The 24,613-nt window shown below is 39.5% G+C and overlaps 2 protein-coding genes across 4 annotated transcripts; one reads left to right on the top strand and one right to left on the bottom strand.

The window, feature by feature from the left end:
• Positions 1–2,503: 2,503 nt before the first annotated feature.
• LOC124270730 (tubulin epsilon chain-like) lies at positions 2,504–23,824 on the bottom strand. 3 transcript variants are annotated; one of them, XM_046705768.1, is made up of 12 exons: positions 23,679–23,824; positions 22,614–22,687; positions 22,065–22,185; positions 21,633–21,747; positions 17,460–17,581; positions 10,230–10,296; positions 9,473–9,593; positions 8,446–8,642; positions 7,638–7,778; positions 6,973–7,113; positions 6,023–6,197; positions 2,504–2,774 (listed from the first exon to the last, which is right to left on the bottom strand). In XM_046705768.1, exons 1-12 carry the CDS (start codon positions 23,701–23,703, stop codon positions 2,616–2,618), a joined length of 1,458 nt encoding a protein of 485 aa, XP_046561724.1. In that variant the 5' UTR covers positions 23,704–23,824; the 3' UTR covers positions 2,504–2,615. The 3 variants fall into 3 exon arrangements, with proteins under 3 accessions (XP_046561724.1, XP_046561723.1, XP_046561722.1); XM_046705766.1 differs by lacking the exon at positions 23,679–23,824 and adding an exon at positions 23,011–23,033 and having other exon boundaries at positions 2,507–2,774; positions 21,633–21,749; positions 22,066–22,185; XM_046705767.1 differs by lacking the exon at positions 22,614–22,687 and having other exon boundaries at positions 2,506–2,774; positions 21,633–21,749; positions 22,066–22,185.
• Positions 10,326–13,649, top strand: LOC124270729 (tripartite motif-containing protein 2-like). The gene has a single exon (XM_046705765.1). It carries the CDS (start codon positions 11,587–11,589, stop codon positions 12,928–12,930), a length of 1,344 nt encoding a protein of 447 aa, XP_046561721.1. The 5' UTR covers positions 10,326–11,586; the 3' UTR covers positions 12,931–13,649.
• Positions 23,825–24,613: the final 789 nt, after the last annotated feature.

Genomic DNA, 24,613 nt, shown 5'->3' with positions numbered 1-24,613 from the left:
AAATATGACGCCATGTGTTTTGTGTGACATCATTTGTTTGTACGTCATAATTGTCCATGTTCACATTTTGGAATTAAACAGAACTGATTTGTCCTCCAAACATTTTCCGAAACATAGATCACTGTAACATGTTCTCACGTATGAGAAAATCAATAGACCTACCAATCGTTGATTATCTATTTTATATTATCTAAAATGATAAATAAAAGGGCGATATATTAGGCTAGACTATCAATAATGATTGTCGCAAGCTGTCGCTTGTTCAGTCATGACAGACACGTACTTCCTTCATTTTTTTCTTTCCTCCCCGTATGGAACTTGGAAATCTAGTCTGTCTCACAGTCCCTGAACCACATTATTTTTCCCTACTGCCAAGCCCTCTCTGCAGTGCTAAAGCCCTAAATAAAGCAAGTCTAGATTTCCTCAGGTTCTGAATCTCTGGTCTCCTTTTCAATTTAAATGGGCTTGTTTGTTACTTTAAAAATTATATATATTTAGAGACTAAGCATTAGTCTATTGGAAATCGTACACTCCTTTTATTGACGCGTCAGTATGCCGTAGGCGCATATCTGAAGGACGTAGCACTGTTGCTTGACAACGGTATAAGAAGCTATATAAAGTATTATACTTCTTCTGTAACTGTAGGAGACTGGACCAGGCCATTCAGTGATTACTATACAAGCAAGCAACGAAGGATGTGATGTAGTGTAACGATGCAGTGTAGCGATAAAGTCACCGAGCCTGACCACTTACCTCCACTTCTACAACCAGCATAGGTTACAGGGAACATGGTCTGACTCCATATCCCACCTGATCATGACAGGTTGACGAACATATGTTACAACACGTGCGAGTGTTGGCCATCAGTATAGCTGGGTGTTTCTATCCCGTATTCTATGCAGTCAAGGAGTAAAGTGAAACTCTCATAAATACAGATCATACAATAAACGGTCTCTGCTCCTACTTACTGTAAACTCGCTGCTCGATCTGAAACCCAAACAGTTTAATACTTCATGAGTTATCTCCCTTCCACAAGACGCGTACACACATTCTTGTAACAAAAGTATATATTTTATTGTCAATTTTACAATTCATCAAGTAAACAAGGGATAAAAGATGCGATAATCGTACCTAAGTACTTATATCTGTAGGTATCAAAACATTCTTGACAAGGAATCTTCATCTCATAATAATATATTGGGTAAAACTTAATGTCTCATAGGAGTGAGTGAGTGAGTTTAGTTTTACACCGCACTCAGCACTATTCCAGCTATATGGCGGCTGTCTGTGAATAATCGAGTCTGGACCAGACAATCCAGTGATCAACAGCATGAGCATCGATCTGCGCAGTTGGGAACCGATGACATGTGTCAACCCAGTCAGCGAGCCTGACCACCCGATCCAGTTAGTCGCCTCTTACGACAAGCATGGGTTACGGAAGGTTCATTCTAACCCGGACCTTCACGGGTGTCTCGTAAGAGATGGAATACTAATACATACCAAACAAGACAAAAGCTTTCATTAGGAGCGCAGGTGAATTTCAACCTGACTTTGTATTTAACAAAAAATATAATTTGGAATGTTTAGATTGACATCATCTATAAAACTGACTATTTTCAAATATTTATAAAACAACAAAGTATGATGAGGTCCCTACTTAGACGTCTCTATACACAGTTTGTACATAGAACAATTGCTGGGGAAAATGGACGGAGTCTTAAGGCAAGGTGTGCTTCTGCAGGAGGAGGGGGAAGGGATGGGGACTGGGAGGTTGTACATGTGTTCAGGATATGTAGGGAGGGTTCAGGAGGTTGGGGGTTGATAATCTGAGGATCTGCAGATCGAGGATTGATCATGTGAGGATGTGTGGATCTGCAAGCATGGTTTTGGAGTTTGAGGTTGTTTGTGTCAGGAACTGCATCTGGGGTTCTGAAGGGAACGTTGTTCATGTTGTTTGATCATGTCAGGATCTACCAGGAAGGGTTCTTGAGGTAGGCCTTTTGATCATGTCAGGATCTACAGGCGGATTCCGGAGGCAGGGGGTTTGATTGTGTCAGGATCTGCAGACAGTGTTCTGGAGGAAGGGAGTTTGTTCATGTCAGGATCAAACAAGTGGGGTCCAGGAGGCATGGGGTTTGATCATGTCAGGGTTCTGGAGGCATGGGGGCTGGTCTTGTTAGGATCTGAAGTCAGGTCTCTCCAGGCGGAGTTCTGAAGGTGCGGGGGTTGTTCATGTCAGGATCTGCAGACGGAGTTCTGAAGGTGCGGGGGTTGTTCATGTGAGGATCTGCAGGCGGGGTTCTGGAGGTGCAGGGTTGTTCATGTGAGGATCTGCAGGTCGGGTTCTGGAGGCGGCTGGTTGTTCATATGAAGATCTGAAGGCGGGGTTCTGGAGGTGCGGGGTTGTTCATATGAGGATCTGCAGGCGGGGTTCTGGAGGCTGTGCAGGTTGTTCATTGAGGATCTGCAGGTTCTGGAGGCAGCGGGGTTGTTCATGTCAGGATCTCTGGAGGCAGCGGCAGGTTGTTCATGTGAGGATCTGCAGGTGGGGTTCTGGAGGCGGAGGGCGGTTCATGTGAGGATCTGCTGGTGGGGTTTTGGAGTTGGGGGATCGTTCATGTGAGGATCTGCAGGCGGGGTTCTGGAGGAGGAGGGCTGTTCATGTGTGTCTCCAGGCTGGAATACTCTGTGATGATCGAGTTGAGTGACTCTAAGCTCTCCCCGAAGTCTGCTAGCTCCATCCCATCAATTTGTGTGTAGTGATGGATGTGGGCCTACACAGGGAAAGAAAACATTGATGTATAATACATACATGTGCATTATTTTCTCCTTTCAGTTTCACTGGTGTAACAGTCGAAAGGAATCACCATAATTATGATGTGAAGACTTGGTGCTGTATACCGAGCTCGTAGTTAGTGATTACTGGCTTCTAGAAACTGATTACTTGGCCAGCTACCAAGTGCTGATTACCTGGCTAAAAGGTGCTGATTATTTGGCTAATGGAAATTAATAGATTGCTAATAGATTGATTACCTTGCTAATAGGGATACTTTCCAGGCTACTAAGTTATGTCTACCTAAAGATGATAATCTGGGTGCTAGGTGGATATTATTTTGCTAATATGGGTGATTACCTGGCTATTAGGTCCTAATTACTGGGCTACTAGGTGGTGATTATTAACCTACCAGATAGTGATCACCAGGCTACTAGGTGGTGATCACCAGGCTACTAGGTTATGATTATGAACCTACTAGATAGTGATTACAAGGCTACTAGATAGTGATTACAAGGCTACTAGATAGTGATGACCAGGCTACTAAATGGTGATTCCCAGGCTACTATGGGATAGGTGATGTTATTAACCTAGATAGTGATTACCAGGCTACTATTCCCAGGCTAATGGTGATTCCCAGGCTACTAAATGGTGATTATGAACCTACTAGATAGTGATTATGGTGATTCCCAGGCTACTAGGTGATGGTTATTAACCTACTAGATACAGGCTACTAGATAGTGATTACCAGGCTACTAGATTACCAGACTACAGATGGTGATTACCAGGCTACCAGGATGGTGATTCCCAGGCTACTAAATGGTGATTATTGACCTACTAGATAGTGATTACCAGGCTATTTAGAGATAGTGATTAGGCTACTAAAGTGATTATTAACCTACCAGATAGTGATTACCAGGAACCTACTAGGTGGTGATTATTTACCTACTAGATAGTGATTACCAGGCTACTAGATGGTGATTCCCAGGCTACTAAATGGTGATTATTAACCTACTAGATAGTGATTACCAGGCTACTAGATAGTGATTACCAGGCTACTAGATGGTGATTCCCAGGCTACTAGATGGTGATTACGAGGCTACTAGGGGGTGAGTACTAACCTACTAGATGGTGATTACCAGGCTACTAGATAGTGATTACCAGGCTACTAGGCTATGATTATGAATCTACTAGATAGTGATTACAAGGCTACTAGATAGTGATTACAAGGCTACTAGATAGTGATGACCAGGCTACTAAATGGTGATTCCCAGGCTACTAAATGGTGATTCCCAGGCTACTAAATGGTGATTATGAACCTACTAATGGTGATTGGTGAACCTAGATTACCAGGCTACTAGGTGCTACTAGATACCAGGCTACTATGAGGCTGATGAGTAACCTACTAGATACTACCAGGTAGATAGTGATTACCAGGCTACTACTAGATAGTGATTACCAGGCTACTATGGTGATTACCAACCTATAGTGATTCCCAGGCTACTAGATGGTGATTACCAGGCTACTAGATGGTGATTACCCCAGGCTACTAGGGTGGTGATTAACCAGGCTACTAAATGGTGATTCCCAGGCTACTAATGGTGATTATTAACCTACTAGATAGTGATTACCAGGCTACTATGAGTGATTACCAGGCTACTAGATGGTGATTCCCAGGCTACTAAATGGTGATTATTAACCTACTAGATAGTGATTACCAGGCTACTAGATAGTGATTACCAGGCTACTAGATGGTGATTGGTGATTACCGTAGATGGTGATACTAGGCTACTAGGTGGTGATTACCAGGCTACTAGGTGATTATTAACCTACTAGATGGTGATTACCAGGCTACTAGATGGTGATTACCAGGCTACTAGATGGTGATTATTAACCTACCAGATAGTGATTACCAGGCTACTAGATGGTGATTATTAACCTACTAGATAGTGATTACCAGGCTACTAGATGGTGATTCCCAGGCTACTAAATGGTGATTACCAGGCTACTAGATAGTGATTACCAGGCTACTAGATGGTGATTACCAGGCTACTAGATGGTGATTATTAACCTACTAGATAGTGATTACCAGGCTACTAGGTGGTGATTACCAGGCTACTAGATGGTGATTATTAACCTACCAGATAGTGATTACCAGGCTACTAGATGAGTGATTACCACTAGATGGTGATTCCCAGGCTACTAGATGGTGATTATTTAAGGCTACTAGATAGTGATTACCAGGCTACTAGGCTGGTGATTATTAACCTACTAGATGGTGATTACCAGGCTACTAGATATGGTGATTACCAGGCTACTAGTACTAACCCTACTAATGGTGGTGATTCCCAGAGCTACTAGATAGTGATTACCAGGCTACTAGATGGTGATTAACAGGCTAAATGGTGATTATTAACCTACTAGATAGTGTGGGATACTAGATAGTGATAACCTAGGTGGTGAAAGCTAATCTACTAATGGTGATTACCAGACTACCAGATGGTGATTACCAGGCTACCAGGCTGACCAGGATGGTGATTAACCATTAGTGATTAACCTACAGGCTACTAGATGGTGATTCACCAGGCTACCAGGCTACTAAATGGTGATTACCAGGCTACTAGATGGTGATTAGGATGGTGATTATTAACCTACTAGATAGTGATTAGGATGGTGATTACCAGGCTACTAAGATTGGATGGTGATTATTAACCTACTAGATGGTGATTCCCAGGCTACTAAATGGTGATTACCAGGCTACTAGATGGTGATTCCCAGGCTACTAAATGGTGATTATTAACCTACTAGATAGTGATTACCAGGCTACTAGATAGTGATTAACCTACCAGGCTACTAGATAGTGATTACCAGGCTACTAGATGGTGATTACCAGGCTACTAGATGTGATTGATTATTAACCCTAAGGCTACTAGATGGTGATTATTCACCTACCAGGCTACTTAGATGGTGATTATGAACCTGGTGATTCCCAGATGGTGATTACCAGGCTACTAGATAGTGATACTGATGGTACTACACTGGATACTAGATGGTGATTCCCAGGCTACTAAATGGTGATTATTAACCTACTAGATAGTGATTACCAGGCTTCTACATAGTGATTACCAGGATACTAGATGGTGATTACCAGACTATTCGATGGTGATTCTTAACCTACTAGATAGTGATTACTGAGCTACTAGATAGTGATTCCTGAGTGCTAAGTTGTTGACTGTGACATTAACTTACTTTCCTCTTGTACAGTTTGACAAATCTGTCTTTAAGCTCGGAGAATGTGTGTCTGACACAGGTGTTATTGGCCAGGGTGAGCAGGGAGTAAGGTTGTCCTACTGGTGGCACGGAGCACAGACCAGTCTTCCAGCCCTCCTGGTTCCAGTGGATGAACTTGAGGTTGGGCTTCAGCCTGTCACATGTACACATGGAGGTGAGTCAGTGTAACCTTTGTATTTTTTATATACCTTGGTTAACAAAAAAGTATTTAAGCACCTTCATACAAATAACGTAAATTGATTAAAGTATGTACTAAACTGACTAGGACAGTTACAACAGCAGCTCAAAATGTAAACATATTTTCAAGATTTGGTGGAACAGGTGGAAAGCTTATCTGGTTGATGCCAGTAATCATATGCTTGTCTCAAAGATTAAGCCATGCATGTCTAAGTACCAACTCTAGCACAGTGAAACTGCGAATGGCACATTAGATCAGTTATGGTTCCTTAGACGATACAATCCTACATGGATAACTGTGGCAATTCTAGAGCTAATACATGCACAAAAGCTCCGACCTGGAGCCTGTCAGAGAAATCAGGGCAATGGAGGCAATTGTATGTTCTAGGACATGAAGCTGACTTGCACCCAGTGCAACCTTACGCAATATCCTTGTTCCACCTTGTGGCAGGTTACACTTGCGACTAAATATAAAATCGTATAACATACTTTAGTTTTGGTATTGATGACGTAGAACATCATTATAAGAAAATGATTCTGGGTCTGATAAAATTATTTTATCCTCATAACATATACGGCATGAACGGTAACAGTCTGTGTAGTCATCAGAGCCACTGCTCCAAGCCAGCTTGTCATCATTCTCTTTCAGGTTTCCATGAGTGCAACTTCTAATGCTTATATGGTGCCAGAAGTCACAAGTATCTGGGCCACAGTCATAAAACCACAAGTACCTGTCGATGTTCCTCCTGATGTCCGAGATCTCGGCATTGCCCCGAAGCATCAGGGCACAGGCCAGGTACAGACTGTGCTTGGGATCTGCCCTCAGCAACTGGTGATCGCGGGAGAAGGCGTCAGAAAACATCTGGTCCAACCTATTGGGAGGTCCACATGAGTGAGTGGTTTTTGTTTGTCTGGATTATCTTCAAGGATGAGCTCAGATGTTATTTAAAAATTAGTTGACTCCAGATAATCTGAACAGCTAAGCAGAACTCTTTGTATTTCACTTTCTTTGGTTTGAGGCCGATGTTCATAAAACAGCTTTACCTGATTGCTGATTGTGTCATGGTGGCTAAACTGGTGTGACTTATTTGTGACGACATACCATTTCAAACAATATTCCAGTTTAAGCCCTGTCTACTACATGAGGGAGGAAACCGTAGATGCAGCTTCTTACTACTTTGATGAAATCCCACACGCTAGCATGGCTGACAGACTTATTGAAACTGAGCAAATCTGGGATTTCAAAGACTGACAAAGACTGTGTCTTAACATCTTAGCTTGCAAAATTTGATACAAGTCTTTTCAGCTAAATGCTGCATATTACATGTCTTCAGACATCCTAAACACCCATGTGACCATGGTAACACATGACGTGTGCTCCGTGAAGCAGCCTTACCTCCTGGGTGGCAGGTTAACGTCGGACATGGCGTACAGCGGTGACTGGCTGGATACTAAGTAATGTAGTTTGGGGAACGGAACCAGATTCATGGTTATCTCATTTAAATCCACATTCAGAGAGCCCTCAAACCGTGCTGAGCTAAAACCAGACATGAAGACTTAACAAGACATAGTCACATAAAGGAAGACAGACAACAGCTTAATAGTGTAAAAAGATATTGATTCTTATCTTCAGTAATCAGTAATAGATTTGTCAAATATTATTTCATCATGTCCATAGTTCCTGGCAGATATGAATATGTTTGCCACTACTTGAAAACAAGGATAAGTTGGACCGGTGTAGAGAACGCGTTTACGAGAAGTAGGCGGTGCATGGCAATGAGCAAACCCATTTGTTTTGTGAAAGGTAGAGCAGATGTATGCTAGTGCACGTGCAGTGCATGATGATGACATTGATTCCACGTGTAGCTGCACACGCCTTGCTCATAAAACTCTCACGTGGTCGGTGTAGCACTACACTTGATCGCAGACAACTTGGGGCCCCTTCGCTCACAATGGCAAACGCCAGTGGGCGGCACTCATACATGCTAATACGGGTCAATTGCCACCAGATAAAACAACATTTTATAAAAGACCCCCCAGTACTTAACACGTGTAAACATTTCATACCTCTTTATCATTACAAGCAGAGAACTTATATTTATCAGTAATCCAAACCTCAAAGACATTAGTAATAAAACTGTGTACAATTTCCAGTTCTTTTATGCACATTAACAACACAACATTCTCCTGCCATCCAACCCCACCTTGTCATATTGAGGAGAAGGTTTGCAACCAGATTGTTCATGCTGTCAAATGGCTTCTCCTCTGCAGGGGAGGTAACTCCTCCCTGACTACTTGTGATGGCGCTGCCTGACTTGACTCCAGTGGTAGAGTAGGTTCTCTTCCCTGTCTTCAGGGACGGCACAGCTTGTGAGATCTTGTTGACAATCTCAACCAGTGCCTGTAACAACATGTGATGCTCTGTGAGGTGCAAAATATGCTGACTATCCACAAACCATACTACCGGAGAGGCAGCTGATTGGTAGGCTTGCTTGTTACATAGAATGCCTGGGTTTAATTAGGAGAAAAAACATACTGTGTTGGAAAATCAGAGGTATCTAACGTGATTATATACCTCTGAATGACAATCACAATCCAGTATTTACTGATGTCATGGTAGAATTCTCCATATCGGTACCATAAGTGAACCCATTGTTGGTAGAAACTACCCTTTTAGACGATACATTGCCAAAAGTGACAATCACTCACTTAGAAAAAAGATACATAGCGTTCACTAACATTCATGTTAGTGAAAACTATGTATCTTAGCCTTCACTCACTGCACTGTAGGAAATGTGAACTTCCATTGAGTATCTGATGTGAACATATTTCACTGACAAAAATAGTTTTTGTTTTCTTATTTAAAAAAAAAGCAGTCCAGTCGCTCTTTTCCTTATCAGATAAATCTGCAGTAAAACTAACCTTGCCAATTCCATGTATTTTATAATAGACTTGGGGGTATTGCCCTCCATTATGCCCTCGGCCACTATCAGTTTGTTGTCAAGTGGCGTCATAGTTCGACATTAATTGGCTCGACTGGCGGATATTCAGTCAAACAATGTCAAAGCAACCCAAATTCCCGGGCTTCTGCTAACCTTAACAATTTGAACACTGTCATAGTTTTTTATAGTTCTGTCATTTCTGTCTGACAGACTAACAGATTGGGGATGGACATTTTTTGGTGATATCCACTAAAAACAATAACCCTACAATTTACTTAAATGTTGTTACCTGATTCTCAACAGGCAGCACGCAGTCCGCATGTTCAGTGAGCTCTCGCATGGCCAGAACGCTGTTGTAAGGGGAGGTAATCACGTCATCCTCAACTGATGGGTACACTGCTGTCACAAATCTAGAAACAAAACTCACAAAATGTCTTTGTCCATGTGATCACGAGCTAGCTACATGCAATCTGATGTTCTGTATTAAAACCATTTATATTTTCTATGATAAATACAATCAATTTGTATCAAAGTACTCCTGAAAAAAGAATTGGGTCACTGTCATTTCTATTTCACTTGGGGCATAACCCTGGAAAATTCATATTTTCCAACAGACATATCTAAGGAAAGAATCACCTTGAAAACTGTTCTGCATAAATATATCATTGTCATAAAATATTATTTTGATTAATCAGTTCAAATATGTTAAACACATTTGGACAGAAAGTTCATCTAAAAGTTACAATACAGTTCAACATGAAGTGCACATGATGTGATAGACGTGAAATACTATTCAGAACATCTAAACACAGCCTGAATGTGTTTAGGACGTGACACATGTTCACAGCTAAAGGGGGATGAACACACAATGCCATTTTAGAAAGTGATCAAATGTAACATATGTTATATTTGGGATTACACTTTCTTGGTAAAGTACAAAGGGGGATGGTTATTAAGAAGGGTGCCTATTTTGTTGACTATGATGGTAAGGACGGTGCAGGTGGGCTAGCTGCTGTTTCACATGGTGATCAGAGCAGTCCACTCACCTGTAAACATCAGGATATTCCTCTTCCAGCAAATTCAAGATGGATGTGCCAACACCTGAACCTGTCCCTGAAATGACAAAAATATACAAATTTTTCGCTATTTACCAAGAAATCATCACAAAAGACATTTAATCAAGAAAACTATGTGCTTTTTATTTCATGATATTAAAATATGATTCTTGTGAGTGTGTGTGTGTGTGCATGCGTGCAAACATGTGTGGGCACACTCTGCATGTTTTTCCCTTTTCTAAATTAAGAATTGTTGTGTGCGTGTGAGCCTATGCTGATGTGCTTACACAGAGCCTTCATCCACCAGGCTTTTATATTTTTCATTTTTTTCACATTTCAAGAGATTCTTTTGAGAATAATCCAGATCTTTCCCAAATGCTTTGATCAAGCAATTTATTCAATGGCAACCCAAAGGATCTGTTTATTTTTACTATGAACACAAGACATATGATGTTAGTGTTTTCCCACAAAGGATTAATCTCTTCACGACTACCATCAGGTAGTTCTTTTTGGCCATATTTCTGAAAAAACTAAACGTTGAAAAATCACAATGCTCCCTAAAATTGAGTAAAATGCACATTTGGATATATTAAATTATAGTATGAGAAACTATACTGACAAAAAGTAAAATCAACATCACTTTATTGAGTTTATCCATCTAATCATCACTATCCTCATTGAGATAAACAGGTACATTGTCAGGATCATCTGACTATCTAAATGACAGCCATTACATAGTTATGACAGTTCAAGTAAATATGTCAGGAGTCTGGATAACATATCTATTAATTTTATCTTGAACAGAGGCCATTTCTGATATAATATAAGATCTATGGTCTCTGTTGTCTGTGTTGTATGGATATGTTACAACCCATTCAGATTTTGATACCTATACCTTGTATACTTATTTATATTCTGAACAGTTTAGGTACGTTGGGATTTAATATTTGGAACATGTGTACGAACGCACGTTCGGTGTTGTATTGGAAGCAGCTGATCACACAACTCAGCATCACGCGAGAGTGGGAGGGTCGACTTGATCTATTTTTAGAAAGGCACGTGTCCAATGACGCCATTGGTAATATAATCTATATTTAGACGGCTCTTCCATAAATACAGTTGTAACGTTTACAGTCACAATAGTACACATTACGACAAATTGTGTAAGGATACCACAACGGAACTGCTATGTATTTGTGTTGAGAGAAGACAGATGCCTATAACATTGACTGACAGTATTTGAAACTAAGAGTAACAGAAAACCCGGATCGAAATAACGCAATGACAAAGGGGGTCGGTTCATTTGACGGAAGACCGGGAAATACCCAAACATCAGGCGCGAAGCAAGATGTCTTCCATGGGATCAATGTTTCTGCGTTCAAAAATTGAAGCAGATCACTTGACATGTTCGATATGTTTCAACAATTTCACCCGACCGAAAGCATTACCATGTATCCATACTTTCTGCGAAGACTGCCTGCGTGATTATGTGGTAAGTCGAGGCTATGAATCGATCGGACGTTTTCCCTGCCCGATGTGTCGAAAGGACGTCCAGATGCCTGCAGGGGGAGTCCAATGTTTTCCGGACAATCACTTGGTTACCAGCCTGTCTGATACCGTAGTGACTTCAAAACAACGCCCTCCTTTGCCTCCTGGACCTTATGTTGACAATGCCAACAACAACTTTCCGACGACGACAACAGCCGGGGTGGATCCAGCGCCCCGGATGCCCGAATACCCACCCACACAGTCCAACATGTATCCCCAGTTGCCGAGACTGGAAGATATGCCGAAACCAGAAATGCCTCGACCCAAGCCTGTTGCCTGTAGTAGTGGACTTATACAGAGATTTGGGAAATATGGACCCGGCCTGGTTGATTTTCACAAACCAGTTGGACTAGCAATAGGAAGGAATGGTGAGATTGTTGTGTCAGATCATGGAGGGTATAGGATTCTTATTTTTAACAGTGGAGGAGAACTTGTGAAGAAGTTTGGCTGTGAGTGTATCATAAATGATGTGGCAGTCACGAAAGAAAACACCATCCTCGTCAGTGTCAAGTCAAAGTCTTCCATCATGAGAAAGTACACAATGGATGGACGTTTTCTCGGTGAATATGGCGCCCACTACCGCTATGAGGACGCTCATGGAATTGCGGCAATGTCAACAGGTCATGTTGTAGTGTCTGGTCTCCAGAACAAGTGTGTTTATATCTTCACAGAGCAGTACAAGTTTTCTGACAAGTTTGGCCGCAAGGGGTCAGGGGACGAACATTTCCTCACCCCCTACTACGTAGGGACCAACTGCAAGAACAACATCGTGGTGACAGACAGCGAGAACCATTGTGTCCAAGTCTACAGCAACACTGGAAAGTTTAAGTACAGGTTCGGTGGCAAGGGGAGTGACCATGGCCAGCTTCAGAACCCTCTTGGTGTGTGTAGCGATTGCGAAAACAATATCATTGTAGCTGACAGTGGCAATCATCGTGTTGAAATGTTCACATCCAAAGGGAAACACATTGAATGTGTTGTGAGGAATACGCAGGATATTGGCCCTGGTGTCACACCTACCCTTGTTGGGGTGACTTCAAGAAACAACATTGTGGTTCTCTTGCGAGGTGTCCAGTTTGTTGAGGTCAGGATCTACATGTGCACAAGCTCCTCCATGTCCCAGACAAGTTCCTGTATCAACTAACTGCAGGGTTTCACCGATCCAAGAAAACGTCAATCAGGAAGAGTAATATAGAGTTCTGGTGGTCTATTTGGCAAGTGGAAAATCACCATCTCTGTTGTTTTCTTTACCTTTAATAGAATGAAGGTCAGACACTGGAGAAATATTTGTGATATGAAACTGTTAAAAGATAGTGATATTGTGTAAAAGTTGTACAAATTCTGTTGGAAACTTTTGATAGGTAATGGTCCTGTTGGCACCCTGGAAATGTCGAACTGTGAACTATGGACTTCTTTCATGTACTGGTGTGCAATACTACTAGTAGATGAAACATGTTCCTTCTCCGTCCCATTATCCCTGTATATACCAGTGCGCCATTGAATAGACTCCCATGCGCTACGTATCTCATTGGTTATCTTATATAGCATGTTTACAGTTCTTAAATGCTCATTGGTGAAGAAGGAGCAACTGGAGCATCTGTGAGGCAAAATGACAAAGCTTGGTTTCAGAAGCATCTGTTATACAATTGTATGGCTATCTTCAAGAATGCAATTTGTGTAAGTATGGGATAGTTCACCTGTATCCCATGCAATCTATCTGCCTATATTCCTTGTTTTCTATCATGATACTAGTCATTTTGTATCTGCACATGAATATTTGCCTAGTAATCTGATAATGTGGTAATTTTGCTTAATTATCCACACAATGTGGGCTGCATGTAAGGGACTCACAGTTTACATAGATCAATGCAAATGTGGTGTTAACGTGAAAGGTGGCATTACTCTTTGATCAAGGAAACATTATCATGATCACACTAATAATACAGAAAGTTCATTGTTTCAACATTTGTGGTGTCCCCCAGCCGTGGTGTTGCTGGAATATTGCTAAAAGCGGCGTAAAACCAAACTCAGTCAGTCATTGTTTCAACTGAAAAGTAATATGGTTATTTTTTATACAAGTTTGTATGCAAGACAAACTAATTGCTTGCTTTGTTGTACACTTCCATTTCTAGCCACTTCAGCATTTGTTACTGTGGTGAGAAGGTTTCAGGGCTATATCAGCATGCATACCACATATCATTGTACCGACTCCTTTTGTATATCCTCTGCTCTATGGTAATATGAAGATTTCTATTTTCTGATATTTATTTGATGACTGTGTTTATTGTCATCGTACAGTGTTGTGAGTTTAATATCTGTAATAGCTAGGACTGTCCTTGACCTGCAGACATATTATACTAGAGAGCATGGTCACGATGACCATTGGTCAGATGGGGTGAACGTCGTGCCTCTATGTACAGCATCCACACTCAGACCAATGTACAGACATGTAGTGAGTCAAGCCATCCATGGCTAGTGACATGTCCAACAAGTTAGTGAGGCTAGAGGAGTCTAGACAAGTAGTGTGCCTTTGTACATAACCCAGCATGCAGATGTAGACAGTAGTTATGGTTACAGGTGACAACACCACTGCAATAAATATAACCTGCAATAATTTGAAACCTTTCTTAGGACCAGTTTCTCAAAACACCTCATCATCACTTCTGTGTCCTTGTATCTCTGCCAGCTACTCCTCACAGAAATTATCAGCTTTACCTCATTCACTATTTTGAGATTGAACTGCGTAATAGAAATTATTTCCAGTTTTGAAAGGCAATTATTTGAGATTCACAACATTATCATGATTATATTGATAATTATGAGAGTACCAAGAATGGGGCTGGCTGTTTAAGCTGAGTTTGTATGTTCATATAACCATTCCATCACTCTGCAGTGCCTTACCAAATGTAACTATAGCTATATCTATATGTACAGTAACTGATGTATAGTAGTATGAAGTTCAATGTTTAGTTCTTAACCAATGTTAATTGCACTATTACCAGAACACAGCTTTTGCTAATGATTATGATTTATTATTAACATATCAATTCATCAGAATGTTCTCCAGATACAACCTGCATATGCAGGGATGAGAATGAAGTTTTGAGAAAAACTCTGAAAACTAGCCGGGGGTTTAACATCTATTGGATTTAGACGATTCACAAAATGACTCGAGGCCTAATTCCAGGAATTCTGCAGATCCGCGGAAAATTCTCATCCCTGCATATGGTCTAAATGAAATCTGATGCGTTTTTGACATGACTATTCCTAATTCTTCGTATTGACAGTTTTCAGAGGTACTCACTGTCTGTTTTGGAAAGAAAAGCAGATATGAAAATAATGTTGTTACAGTCGTTGTAGAGTTGCAAAGTTGCAGAGATGTTTAGAAAAAACAACTCTTTTGCTTCTGAACACTGGTGGTGAGCATTAGTAGCCATGATACTACTACTACTGAAGTACTACATGCTGATAAAGCAAGGTGCTTACCCCTGTAGGCACTGTTAAACCCCAGTGCTTACCTCCATAGGCTCTTTTGAACTCCTGAGTCAAAGGTCAGATGGTAAACAGGATAATACTTGTAATTCTGGTAACCAAGGAAACCAGTGATTCCACTTGCCATCCTGTTCTTTCCCATCTGTAGTATATATCTTTTTATCTCTGCAGCTCTTCAGTGAATCATGGAAAGTATTATTTTTGTTGACCATGTTCTTCCTTATGTTCATCTACTCCAGTATTACAAATTACACTATGGCAATGAGCAATAAAGTCATATTCATTTCCAGTACACATGCCCTGTTTAGATCATCTGTATCACAGTTAGATATAGACAGAAGATAATCCAGACTAACCGGTTTTTGATGTCCCATGGAAAGTGGGAAATATGGTTTGTTTGTGAGTGCAATTTGTTTACAAATATTTTATTGGTTGTACTGAGTTGAGTTGTTTGATGAGCTTATCAAGGGACCAGCAGGTCTTGCAAGAGATCTAGTCAGTATGATCTGTCTATTCATAGTCATACTGCCAACTTTACCTGAGCAAGTGTCACCATGAACATCTGGTTGTTTAAAGACTCCATCTTGTGTACCAAAATTGATGTACAAGACATGAGCTAGAAGAGGTGAAAAGCTGTTCTATAGATTTAGGATTTGCACATTGAGGAACACATGCCATGCAAAATACAGAAAAAAACACTGTGTCAAACCATGGCATCTTGATTTTGTTTTCAGTGAAATACAATCCATGTTTAGTTGTGTAAATATCTGTATTGACATTATTAGCATGATAAGCAGAATATTGTTATTTTAAATTAACAGTTACTTTTCTTGTGATGGTGTGTTTTGTATATTATATTTGATTAACTGATTTATCATTTATCAATTTATGAAGTTGCTTTGTGTATAATCTGTGTTATCTGGTTATGTATATGTTCACGATGCATAACTGGTGCCTCATTCCATATCTGTCTGTATCTTTAGTGCTGTATGTTTGTGTATTGTATCCCTCATCTGTGTTGTCACAGCCTGTAGTTGTCCACACCTCCACTTGGTAGTCAGAAGTTGTAAATATACAATACAAACTACTTATCTGGTATTTACAGGAGAGAACTTTGATCTGTCTCACAAACTGTCACTATCTTGAGCAATATTATACATGTTACCGGTACGTGTATGCAGGCATGAATTTTAGGTCATTTAGACCAGTAACCATGGCAATATGTAAAGCTTGATCAGTAGTTTTAAATAAATTTCCATCTTTGTAACCTATGACTATTAGATATGTATACGCTATACAGCACAAGTTTAAATGCAAAATTATTTTCATTGCGTGGCAAAATTCTATTTCTTCATTAAAAGTGTTACTTCCCAGCACAGTTTAACTTACTCATATACCATAGCCACATTATGAGATTAGCAGACCAATGTCTACGTTATTCCCTACACGTTACAAGAGTCGTTACAGACTGTTGTGAATACATGGTACTGGTTTTGGATTTGTAAGAGTACTATATAATGTTATAATATCACTGTTAAACAGATTGTCACCTGTTCCTCTAAAGTCATTTTGTTAATTTAGGGATGTTCCATATCCTGGCATCCGCTTTCATTAAAGCCAAATAATGTTTGGTTGATGTATGTCATGAAATTGAGGGACAGTTGAGGTAAAACTAACTTGTTGTTTTGTTTTTAATGGTGTTATTACTGTAATTACAAATTTGTTGTTTGAACTTTTAAGATTTCTGGTGATATGAATTTTGATATTGAATAAAAATGATTTTTGTGCTATCACATTGTCTTGTCTTTTTGAAATGGCAGTAAAGCACTGCCATGACTGGAGAGGACCAACCCGCAACAACATTCTCACACTTATTCTCAACATAATTGCTATTATTGTTTTGGAACACATATACATAAAGACAACACATGCAGCAAGACTTGGCTCTTCCTACATGCCATAATACTTGAAAATACACTTCAAGAGATGATGAAATGGTTACAGACAGTTTACAGTGAGTCAACAAGTTGTGTCAGTTGTCTTTTCTGTAACTGGTCTTTATCTATCTGCTGTGTGGAGTGATCCCTTGTCTGCACTACAATTGATGATATTGTGCCATGGATAGATACCTAGGAATCAAACCCAGTCTACCCAGTCAACCCTACAGCATGTGCTACTCACCACCTCCCATTGAGTGCATGACAAAAAAACACTGAAGACAGTCACAGTATTCAGCAGCCCGACGGATTGTGTCACTTAACTGTTCTCGATACTGCACTCCATACATTTTGTGGCCAACTGCCCTGAAACACATTCAGATTGAAGTAAACTTTTACATCTTTCATTTGATGTTTTACCAGTATATGAGAACAAAATAGGACTGCACAAATTTGTTATTTTTTTGTCAAACATCCAAAGAAAATTTAAGTTAATATTCTGAAACCTGTACCAAGAATATGAAAATGCTTTTGAAAAAGTATTCTGAATTTGCTTAAATTTGCTATTTTTATACTAAGTTTGTTGATGAAAAAAGTAGCAGAGGATTTCTCATCTAGTATTAACTGAGAGTAAGAACCTTTCTTTTACCCAATAATGTTGTATAAAATATGTGCATGTCAAACTGTCTGAGATATAGGCTGTTTTTGTCTTGGGTGTTCAAGTCTTAAAACTGATATGTCTCATGGGCTAACCAATGCATCTTCCAAAACTTAGTCAATAATGAGAATATTTGTACGAGGCATTTGGATAATGACCTGATATTAACTTACCAAAGAAAATCTGCATTAATTATAAATTTGCAAATCAACAATGCATCATCTATTGTTGACGTATGCTCAATCAGAGGTACAGATAAGCTGCGTATCTGCGTAATTTACGCAAATATTTATGTGAAAACTCAATTCCTATTAAGTCTATTAGCGCATTACAAATGCAGCTTGATTTTTGTAAATACTCAATCGTTTTATCTTGCGTACACACAAAAATGTCAAATCATAACTTGTGTACCGGTGAATAGATCAAATAACTGAGGCATATTCAGAGGTTCTTTATCAACACATGAACTTGGCAAGTTGCAGTCTTTCTTATCGTTTCTCATATTACAGATGAAATATAAATAGCAAACACATAAACAACATTTTGTTTTTATTATATTTTTACAATTAATGGAAAATGGCAAAGTACCCAATTGAGTTTGAGTGAGGTGGGTACAATTTATTTGGTTACTCAAATGAAACTTAGGATACCCATTTGATATAAACATAAGCGAGTACATAACTCAATGACCTAAAAGGTTATCTGTAGCTCTGGCTCAATTCAGTGAAAACATAAATATAAACTGAACCACAAAAGAAACATTGCCTTTCAAAACCAAATGCAAAATTTTGTTCTTATTACGAACATCAGTGTGTTTTCTGATGAAAAAGCACATTGACCAAACGCACCCAAAAAGGCAGACATGGTAAAAGGTTCAGTATGACATTAGGTGAAAATGAAAATGCATGTTGTGACAACCCTACCATTGAAAGCGATTCCCAAACTCGCCTGAAATCATATTTGTTTTGACAAAATCGCCATGGCACGACTTACAAGAGATGAGAGGATCCAAGTCTTGGGACACTTGCAAGTTGGCCAGGCTGCGCGGAGGGTAGCCAATTATTTTTATGTTCATGTTAGGACAATCCACCCGACTGAAGGAGTGGTAACAGGTCACTAACAGCATCCAAGACTGTCCATTCAGTGGGCAACCTTCAGTAACATCACAATGTCAAGACCGACAGATGGTGCACAACTATCTGATACATTTTGTGGCCAACTGCCCTGAAACACATTCAGATTGAAGTAAACTTTTACCTTTCATTTGATGTTTTACCAGTATATGAGAACAAAATAGGACTGCACAAATTTGTTATTTTTTGTCAAACATCCAAAGAAAATTTAAGTTAATATTCTGAAACCTGTACCAAGAATATGAAAATGCTTTTGAAAAAGTATTCTGAATTTGCTTTAAATTTGCTATTTTTATACTAAGTTTGTTGATGAAAAAGTAGCAGAGGATTCTCATCTAGTATTAACTGAGAGTAAGAACCTTTCTTTTACCCAATAATGTTGTATAAAATATGTGCATGTCAAACTGTCTGAGATATAGGCTGTTTTTGTCTTGGGTGTTCAAGTCTTAAAACTGATATGTCTCATGGGCTAACCAATGCATCTTCCAAAACTTAGTCAATAATGAGAATATTTGTACGAGGCATTTGGATAATGACCTGATATTAACTTACCAAAGAAAATCTGCCTTAATTATAAATTTGCAAATCAACAATGCATCATCTATTGTTGACGTATGCTCAATCAGAGGTACAGATAAGCTGCGTATCTGCGTAATTTGCGCAAATATTTATGTGAAAACTCAATTCCTATTAAGTCTATTGCGTACAAGTACGCTTGATTTTTTGTAAATACTCAATACGTTTTATCTTACATGCGTACACACAAAAATGTCAAATCATAACTTGTGTATGAATAGATCAAATAACTGAGGCATATTCAGAGGTTCTTTATCAACACATGAACTTGGCAAGTTGCAGTCTTTCTTATCGTTTCTCATATTACAGATGAAATATAAATAGCAAACACATAAACAACATTTTGTTTTTATTATATTTTTACAATTAATGGAAAATGGCAAAGTACCCATTGAGTTTGAGTGAGGTGGGTACAATTTATTTGTTTTCTCAAATGAAACTTAGGATACCCATTTGATATAAACATAAGCGAGTACATAACTCAATGACCTAAAAGGTTATCTGTAGCTCTGGCTCAATTCAGTGAAAACATAAATATAAACTGAACCACAAAAGAAACATTGCCTTTCAAAACCAAATGCAAAATTTTGTTCTTATTACGAACATCAGTGTGTTTTCTGATGAAAAAGCACATTGACCAAACGCACCCAAAAAGGCAGACATGGTAAAAGGTTCAGTATGACATTCGTGAAAATGAAAATGCATGTTGTGACAACCCTACCATTGAAAGCGATTCCCAAACTCGCCTGAAATCATATTTGTTTTGACACAATCGCCATGGCACGACTTACAAGAGATGAGAGGATCCAAGTCTTGGGACACTTGCAAGTTGGCCAGGCTGCACGGAGGGTAGCCAATTATTTTTATGTTCATGTTAGGACAATCCACCGACTGAAGGAGTGGTAACAGGTCACTAACAGCATCCAAGACTGTCCATTCAGTGGGCAACCTTCAGTAACATCACAATGTCAAGACCGACAGATGGTGCGCAACTATCTGCAGGATTCCAGAGTGACGGAAGCAGCACGCCAGACCATTGGGACTCACAACAGACGCATCAGTTCCGATACAGTGCATTGACGTTTGCGTGGAAGAAATCTCTGCTGTTACAGACCATATTGTAGTCCTGTCCTCACCGCTCATCACTGCCAAAACCGATGGGCAATGGGCAACTCAGCATCGAAATTGGCGTTTTCCACAATGGAGAATTGTGCTTTTATCTCATGAAAGCTGATATTGTGTTTCGACAGTCGATGGCAGAGTGAGAGTATGGTGAAGGTGTGGGGAACTGTTTTCCAATGAGGGTATTGTTAAAAGAAACTCGTGGGATGGTCCGAGCATCATGGTGTGGGGTGCAATTGGTCTGAACCCGCGGTGTTCCAGATTCTCGGTATAGGATGAGGAAATGACGTGACAGCTGCTCACTATATTGACCAAATCATAAGACCCTGTGTTGTACCACATTTTGGACCTTACGGAAATCACATCTTCCAGCAAGACAATGCTCATGCCCACACTGCCAGAGCAACACTGGACTTCCTAAGACAACATGGCATCCAAACCCTACAATAGCCTGCACTCAGTCTGGATATAAGTCCAATAGAACACCTTAGGGACGAGATTCAAAGAAGACTGAATGACCTCCAACCAAGGCTGACAACTGCGGCTGGAATCGACTCAGGCCCCATGGAACCAAGTGCCTATGGCCTTTATCAACCGGCTAATTCATTCCATGTACAGACGATGTATGCCTATGGAGACCAGACAAAATACTGACTTTGGGGAATCTTAATTGCACCATTTTCGGTGATTTTGTTTGTGTGAACTCTAAATGTGATTCCCGAAAATGTATTAACCATCACTGTAAAGTTTGAACTCAATCCTCAGTTTTGATTGTTAATTAGAGTGAATTAACGTGTGTGCTTTAAGAAACTGCTATTGTTGTGACATTTCTATTGTGGTTCAGTGTATTACACTAACCACTCCAGCTGCCTGGGTAGAATTTTGAAATATTAAACAATCATATTTGTGAACACCACATGATACTTACCAGTTATTGCCACAACCTGATACATCAGTGATGAGCTGTTGGTAGTCAAACACTTCACGGAGTGGTCCATTTGTCAACTCAGTCACAACACCCTCCTCCATGTCCACAAGTACCGGCCTGTTGTAACCATGGTAACAATGTATATGTTGGTCACTATAGTCCTGATAAGCTGGAACTGGACTTTTCTACAGATTGTTGGACTGCTTAGAGATATGCTAATCATTTCTTACAAACATGAATGAAACTTAAAATATGTTTGAAACATAGATCTAAGATGTAAAAATCACCAAAAATATTCCAATTAAAGTTACATACTTTTCAGATCATAAAAAAAGTAAAATTGATTGTACATTATGAAAGAATTTGTTATATGTCCAAGGACATTTTGATATTATGATATTGACAGGGTGAAACAAATAAGTATAATTTATACCCTTGCTTTGAGGGATCTAATTTTGCCCTTGCCATCCCCAACTGGGATGTCGGATGTGTCATCATAGCGGCTGTCGACGTTCCTGAAGAAGCTGCTCAGTGGCTCGTCATACATCCCAGTCTGAAAAATTTAGAAATCTGGTCAGTGAATCACCAAATAAATCACATGGGAATTCACTGGAGAGTGTGTAGCCATGGAGATTACAGGTTTTCATCTGCACACACAGTTAGATGTAATTGAAGATATCCCTTACAAAGAAACAAAAATGTCAGCATGGTCAAATGGAAAAACAACATATTTATTCCATCAGAACAGTTAAAAATGTCAAGTAAAATCATCCCTTAAGTTACTGATGACATACACGTGAAGGAGTGAAGATCCTTGTTGCTCTTACTTTCACCTGTCATATCAACAATGGTGAAATATTTTCTGCATGTGTTTCTCTGAATGAGACATTTTAAAAATCAGAACCACTGACATGAAAATGAGCGTGTAGTCATTCATGAAACAAATAACATTTTATAATCCTATTCTTAAACATGTTCAACCTTGTTAACTGCGGCATGCTCTCGTAAAGCCAGGTCCCAAAAGCGGCATCCAATCTGATTCCCACATTGCCCCACTGAAATAAAAATAGAATCCTGATAACTCCAAACTCAAAAAGCGGTATGCCCTGTTAGATATTGTTGGCAAAAAAGCCTGTATGAAACACTTTCCTGTAAAAAGGAGATGTCTGATCCACAAAACTCAGCATCCAGAGTGATTACCCATACAAAGAAGTATGAGCATATAACACCTGTACTCAAGGAACTACACTGGCTACCAATCAGGGAGAGGATTGAATTCAAACTCCAGGAGCTCATCACCCCCTATCAGCCAAGGAGGACATTACGATCTATCTCCACACTCTTCGTTACTGTCCCTGTCACATGTACTGTCACATACGGAGATAGACCATTCTGCAAAGCAGGAGCTGTGTTGTGGAACAAACTTCCAGCCTACTTACGTGACAATGCCAACATCACAAGTTTCAGATCTGAACTGAAAACCCTAATGTTCAAGAGAGCATACGACTAAGCACCTTTGAGCAGTTTTCAGCTATAGAAATGCCAAACTTATTATTATCATAATTACTGAGAATGTGCACGATCAGCAGATGGTAGTGTTAGATACTTAACTTAAAAACTGTTTGAAAATGTCCTTTTCCTGTAGATTCATAGTCGGAAGACTTTCTAGGAGTGCCTTCGCTAGAGACATGCAGCTTTAAGACAGTTGCATGAGGTTATATAAATTTTATAGAACATTAACGTATACATCACGATTACGTACTAAATCTGAAAACAATCTATAGCACTCAGAGGATGACAGCCAATATAGTCATATCAACAATGCCCCAGGATGTGCCCAGAGAGCGAACCGATCGAAAATTCCTGATACTAGTAGCAATACTAGTTTAATACTGCAACTGTCCCACTGACTCGCTAGGCCATCTCTGAGATACATAGTTAATTACCCTTTGGAACAACTCTTAAAAGTTCATTTGTCAGAGATAGACAGTTAAAAGTTGATTTATTCATCGATATAGTTAATCGAATTACAGAAACAAATTTTACCTTGAACAACTATCGACTGTGTCATACTGAGCTTAATCAGTTTGCACCAACATCAGTCACTTGCGACTAAACTGGAACATATCAACTGCAAACTTCACATGTTTTGTTTACGACGGCCATATTGGTAGCATTAGAAGAGAGACGAGGGGAGGCAACTCTGAATTCAAACTCACGCTAAACTATTCTTTTGCTTTTCGTTCAAAGTATTGTATAGCGATGAAATGAGTTCGAATCTATTGGGAGGCAGACATAGGACATGACGTGTGATTATCCATTTTTATTTAATGTTTAGTGTAATTACCTACACTATATAATCGGAATATTTCACCAAGTTCACCTGGTTCGCGCTCGTACATTGAATGGAAAACGAGATACAACTCTTGTTCTAGGTAATTTCGGGGAGGACTCGGCTATTCTGACAAATACTCAAATAATACGGCCAAAGTATTTATGGAATAATATTATCATCAGCCATTTCTCCCTCAATGATAATGCTAGTCATCCATCTCTCCACAGGACTGAATCTGTGATCCCTACTACGATAGATGTATAGTACAAACGTGACTGATTGTATGTGATTTGTTTGAGTGGCATTGTATTTGAGTATGTATTAAGTACAATACTTTCAATAATGATACCGAATACGGATAATGCATGTACTTATATTGCTTTAGACTCAATACGTAAGGGGAATGTTCAAAGCGTTGACTCTATTACCACTATCAAGTGATAGTTTGGTTACCAGTCGAATTACCAGAGCTACAAACTACCCCAGACAATTTTGTCAAATTGTCCCAGATCCTGTTTTCTATATAGAAATATTCCTTTAGCTCTTATGAGTTTACTAATGGAACATTTAAAGGACATATCACTTCCTAATAACGTTTATATGAATAATTTAATATCAAAGTTGACAAAAACTATGCATTTATGGC

The sequence above is a fragment of the Haliotis rubra genome, unplaced genomic scaffold (assembly GCF_003918875.1).
Source record: "Haliotis rubra isolate DU_JTF1 unplaced genomic scaffold, ASM391887v1 Scf154, whole genome shotgun sequence".
NCBI lineage: Eukaryota > Metazoa > Mollusca > Gastropoda > Lepetellida > Haliotidae > Haliotis > Haliotis rubra.
Note: the sequence above shows the minus strand (reverse complement) of the source record. Positions and strands in the feature narration are given on the sequence as shown.

Coding starts and splice junctions, on each gene's coding strand:
- LOC124270729 (XM_046705765.1), top strand. CDS start 11,587: ATGTCTTCCATGGGATCAATGTTTCTGCGTTCAAAAATTGAAGCAGAT.
- LOC124270730 (XM_046705768.1), bottom strand. CDS start 23,703: ATGACACAGTCGATAGTTGTTCAAG. Junction 21,748..22,064: donor TAGATCCCTCAAAGCAAGGG/TATAAATTATAC, acceptor GTTACAACAGGC/CGGTACTTGTGGACATGGAG. Junction 8,643..9,472: donor TGCTGCCTGTTGAGAATCAG/GTAACAACATTT, acceptor ATGTTGTTACAG/GCACTGGTTGAGATTGTCAA.